This window comes from Trifolium pratense, linkage group LG4 (genome assembly GCF_020283565.1).
Source record: "Trifolium pratense cultivar HEN17-A07 linkage group LG4, ARS_RC_1.1, whole genome shotgun sequence".
NCBI classification, from domain to species: Eukaryota; Viridiplantae; Streptophyta; class Magnoliopsida; order Fabales; family Fabaceae; genus Trifolium; species Trifolium pratense.
The window spans coordinates 45,293,730-45,299,468 of NC_060062.1; the positions used below are offsets into that span (position 1 = coordinate 45,293,730).

The 5,739-nt window shown below is 33.1% G+C and overlaps 1 protein-coding gene across 1 annotated transcript; it reads right to left on the reverse strand.

The window, feature by feature from the left end:
* Nucleotides 1–849: 849 nt before the first annotated feature.
* LOC123881960 (AT-hook motif nuclear-localized protein 23-like) lies at nucleotides 850–2,568 on the reverse strand. The gene has a single exon (XM_045930734.1). It carries the CDS (start codon nucleotides 2,026–2,028, stop codon nucleotides 1,126–1,128), a length of 903 nt encoding a protein of 300 aa, XP_045786690.1. The 5' UTR covers nucleotides 2,029–2,568; the 3' UTR covers nucleotides 850–1,125.
* Nucleotides 2,569–5,739: the final 3,171 nt, after the last annotated feature.

A 5,739-nucleotide genomic window follows, 5' to 3' on the forward strand; every position in this document is an offset into this window, starting at 1 on the left:
TCATGCAGTTGACACTCTTAAAATTGTACTATTAAGATCAAATGATTCATATTTCAACCTCAAATTTTATATTAAATAAAAATTAAAATATGTCTTAAGATGTGAACCGTCTGATATTAATCGGACGGTTAAGAGGTAACCATGAGTGCATTTAGTAGTTGAAGTTCACATATGTTTGAAGTTCAACATAAAGTATTATTCAAAGAAAACTTTTGATCACATATGATATATAAATGATCACTAGATATAGAAGATCCAACAAGAAATATAATTATGTAAATCCATTTGCTCTACATATATTCTAATCTCATAAATAAAAGCGGCAAAGGAACACCTTTTACATATCTATGGAGCTGAATACCTAAGTTAATTTTTTATGAAAACGTTTTTTATACACATGAACATTTATATTATATATTATCAAGTTGTAATCCAGCAAGGAAAATTATGTTAACAAGGTGGCATAAACTTATAGCAAGAATTTTTTAATCACTTTTCATTATCATTCATCATCTTGATCATATTATTCAATCCTTCACACGTTACATTTTTTGTTTTTTCATCACTCTATATAGTTGTAAAAATGTGATGAATCTTACAGTCATCATCGCTGTATTCAAATTCAAAACAAATAGACAAAGCAAATTTAAAACATATGAAAATGCACTGAAATAAAGGTGGTAACATATAGACTCGCAAGTTATTGTTTCATGTCTAACGACAAACCAATTCCTTGAAACTAGTAAGCAAAATCCACAAACATTTATCTAAGAAAATAGTATAAGTGAAAACACTAATATTAATTATATAATATAGTCATTCATGTTTTCATATAATAATAAGTAGTAGTACTAACAATGAACAAAGTAAAATTAATCCCAAAGATATCCAATTTAAAAACCAATGAGACAGTACTAAATTATAATTAAGTACTAAAAACAAGTACATAAACATGACACAAAGAAGCACTTCTAAATCATCATCATCATCATCCATAAAATTAACACTGACCTCATAAATAATCACTTTCAAGTTCCAACTTCATCACCACCACCACCATCATCATCATCATCAACAAAAACAACAGACTCATTAATTCATTTCCATTGATTAATTCTAAAATCCTCAAAAAGGCTGACGTGCAGCTGAATTATTTCCCGCCCAACCATCAACAGGCAGCTGATGAACATTTTGCATATTCAATGGCAGATTGAAAAATGGCAAACCAGATGAAGGATCAGGAAATGGATTGTTATTTCCGCCGCCGCCACCACCAGAGCCTTGAGAACCACCACCACCTCCTGCTTGAATCTGAACTTGCTCCTCTTCCTCCAAAGGCAATCTCTCATAAGCTACATTAGTAAAAGAAGCAGCGATAACAATCACCGGTCCCGCTGCGATAAGTTCACCAACCACACTTCCTCCGACCACCTGTCCTTGTCCTCCGGCGAGATAAATCGTTAAGCTAGTCGCGCCGGGAGGAGCAGGTGGAGGAAGAAAAGATCCAGATAAAGACAATATCTCAAATCTTCCATTTAGTGTCACAACACCACCAGCCGCCGCCGGTTGCCGGAGACTTACATTAGTGACGGTTCCACTTCCACTTAAAACACAGATCCCACGCTGACGACGTCGAGCGTAGGTTGTTACACATTCAAACACATCGGAGCCACTAGCAACTTCAAGAATATGAGCTCTCAAAGTGTTGGCGCTCTCACGGGTAATGATCACCGGCGGCTTTGCCTTGTTTTTCGATCCGGGTGGTCTGCCGCGTGGACGGCGTCCCACCACGTCACCTGGACCGGCTGCTGAACCTAGCTCCAAGCCTTGACTTCGGTCATCTTCATCGTTTGATGAAAACGGAGCTGCACCACCTCCACCAACACGATTTGACTCTTGCTGTTCGTCAGAATCGTGTTGGTTTTGGTGTTGATGGTGTTGCTGTTGTTGTTGTTGCTGAAGGTGTAAGTTTTGTCTGTGAAGGTTTTGCATAAAGCTTGATGCATTTCCTAAATCCAAACCAGCCATCAAAGTAATAGAGAGAGAAAATATATAGATATATAAATTAAAAAGGTTAAATTTATATAATAAGAGAAAAAAAATAAAATAAAAACAGAAAACAAGGAAAATGATTTTTATTACTATAGAGAAATAGTAATATATAGTTAAATATTGTTCATAAATATATCATATTTTTTTGGGTCTAACTTAGATCACTGTTTGTTCAAGAGGGTTTTGTTTATTGATGTGTGTGAGTGAGTGTGTGATAATAATATATAGAAAAATAAAAAGATAGTAATAATAAAAAAGAGGTGAATAGGGAGAAAGAGAAGATGATCTATCTATCTATCTTAGATGGTGGAATAATAGAAAATCATTTAAGGATGGATTGAAAAGAGACAGAGGAGCTGCTATGGAGTGAAGAGAAAGAAAAGGGAAGAAGAAGCTATTAAGGTGATGAAATTGAAGAGGAATGGGAGAGAGAGAGAGATGAGGTTAAAGGAGACAAAACAAAAGACTCAAAAACAAGTCATTTGTTTGGACAACCTAAAGTTTTATAAAAATAGTATAATATGATGGATTAGTTGGAGAAATCTTTAATACGCTTTCTCAATCAAATGTCTTCCTCACTTCCATTCTCCAACCGTGACCACAACGCGTCCTTATATATAACACATTAAGGGTGTACATGGGTTTGGCAAATCCGGTCGATCCGGTCAAACCCACCCAATCCAACCCAAAAAAGTGGGTTGGGTCGGGCAAGTGGGTGGATATGGATTTCAAAAATGAAAAACCCAAGTTGTGCATGGTGCATAAGTAGAGATTTATATTATAATAAATATGAATTTTATAAAATCCACCGTTAGATTGAAAGTTTATATCATATAGATCATCTATAAAAAATTTGAAATTTTTTGAAAATTATTTGTTATGTTATTGAGACTTGTCAAAATTAACGATTTATGGGTTTTTATTGAATACCGTTAATTTTGATGGTCTCAATAACATATCAAATGATTTTCAAAAAATTTCAAAATTTTTATAGATGATCTATATGATATAAACTATCAATCCAACGGTGGATTTTATAAAATTCGTATTCATTATAATATAAATCGCTACATGTGTACCATGCACAACTTGAAGGACTTGTTCATGTTAAAATTGACTCATTATGTTAATTCAATACTAGTAAAGATAGTTGAAACATCAATAATGAATACTCCCTCCGTCCCAAAATATAAGCAAAAATGAGTTAAAGAAACTTGATGTATGTGGTTAAAAATTTGAACCAAATACATTCACTTTAGTTGACCACATTTTGCTTATATTTTGGGACGGAAAATCTAAGTGGTATGAGTCTTAATTGTCTTAAACATGTGATTAGGAGTTGATTTGTAGTTCATGCGTATGAAAAAAAATTGGTTGAGAGTTAATACTTGTATGGTTTTGGTCTCATTTGGTCACACAAGCATAACTAAACATACATATTATTTAATTATTTTTTCTTTGTACCTTTTTCTCAATTATGTGAGTTCCAAATCGTGACCAAATATTTATGGTCCATGCAAGTATTCTCTAGGTTCCCTGAATTAAAAGAATAATGACATCGAAGAAAATAAAATTTTACCATAAACAGAAAATAGTGTTATTCATATGATTCAGGATCCGTTGACACCAACTAGTTTGACACCAAATGTTACACCTCCCAATAATGTTTTAACCGATATAAATATTATAAAATTCATCGTTGGATTGAAATTTTACATCATATAGATCATTTCTGTAAAATTTCAAATAAATCCAAATTCATTTGATATATTATTGAGATACATCAAAATTAACGGTTTTTGTTTTTAATAGCATATCAAATATCGTTAATTTTTATGTGTCTCAATAGCATATCAAATAATTTTGGATTTGTCCGAAATTTTACACAAATGATCTATATGATGTAAAATTTCAATCCAACGGCGGGTTTTATAATATTTATATCGGTTAAAACGTTATTGAGAGGTATAACATTTGGTTTCAAACTAGTTGGTGTCAACGGATCCTGAATCATATTAATAACACTATGTAAAAATTGTTACAACAGATAGACTACCCTCAACCTCCCCATAACCCCAATAAACTCACACTCTCCAAATCAAATATTTAATCTACCCCCTCGCAACACTCTAACACAAAATATAGGAGAAAGAAAATAGTCAGATATAAACTCAATCAAAGTATAACAGATAGACTACCTTCACCGTCAAAAAAAGTTTTAAAATTCGAATCAAATATATTTAAATAAAACATATCATGTCTAAAAACATATAGAATCTTGCAGAAAATATAAACTTTTGTTTTGAAACATATCCAGTTTGAAAACAAATAGTATAATCTTGCAGAAACAGATTTTCAAACAATCTTCACTGTTGTGACAAGTGTGAGTGATTAAGTCCCACATTGCTTAGAAAAGTGGAGGTTAGAGTGTGGTGTCCAACACCACATTTTGCTTATATTTTGGGACGGAAAATCTAAGTGGTATGAGTCTTAATTGTCTTAAACATGTGATTAGGAGTTGATTTGTAGTTCATGCGTATGAAAAAAAATTGGTTGAGAGTTAATACTTGTATGGTTTTGGTCTCATTTGGTCACACAAGCATAACTAAACATACATATTATTTAATTATTTTTTCTTTGTACCTTTTTCTCAATTATGTGAGTTCCAAACCGTGACCAAATATTTATGGTCCATGCAAGTATTCTCTAGGTCCCCATAAACCTAACACCTTAAGGTTTTGGGTAAGAGTGTGGTGTCCAACTCACTTGTGAAGTTGTTCTTGAGCCCAATGTGGATGATCCCCCTAGCTGCCCCTCGTGATGACCCAACATTCACAAATCTAAGTACTGTGGGGTTTTTTCAACATGTATATTTCCAATCAAAACCAGCAAATTTCACCTTGATTGAAAATAATACATATGCTTCCATTGTCGCCACTAACAATCATAGTTCAAAAGAACTATTATACTCCATCATAAAGAGTATACTTCACTTGAAGTTAAATCACTCCAAGAAATTTCACATGTCGAAAAACAGATTGAAAACTATGGTGCAACATCCACATTGGTAGGAAACTCTTCAATCACCGACTTAATTTCACAGCACACCTTACATCAATGTCAATCAATACATGTGTACTAACTCGCTAGTAATAACTCATTCTTTTCTATAGCAACATGGAAATACCATGATGTACGCAGAAAATATCATCATCTACTGAGGGAGACATTGCTAGCATTTGACTTATACCTAAAATGCCCAGGCTTAGCACATTTCTTCAAATAGGCCTACCCTCTTGCTACCAACACTGAGTTTAATGAAGTGTTATCATCACTTTTCAATCTTCTTTCTTCGAAAATAATTTTGCTGGCAACATCCTCAAAGCTCAAAGTATCCTTCACATGTATCAAGACAAATTTAATATGATCATAGGAAGATGAAAGTGACCATATGAGTCTCAACACTTTATCTTCATCCTCAATCTTAACTCCAATAGTTCCTAATTAAGAAACAATAATATTAAGAGTACTTAAATAATCAAATACTTTCATATTTTTATCCATGAGTAAGCAATGAAACTACTACTTCAATAATAACCGATTAGAGAGATACCCAAAGAACATTCTTAACCAAAGACATGTGAATTGTACTCAAAGCCCTCAAATCTAATTCTCCCACTTCTCGGT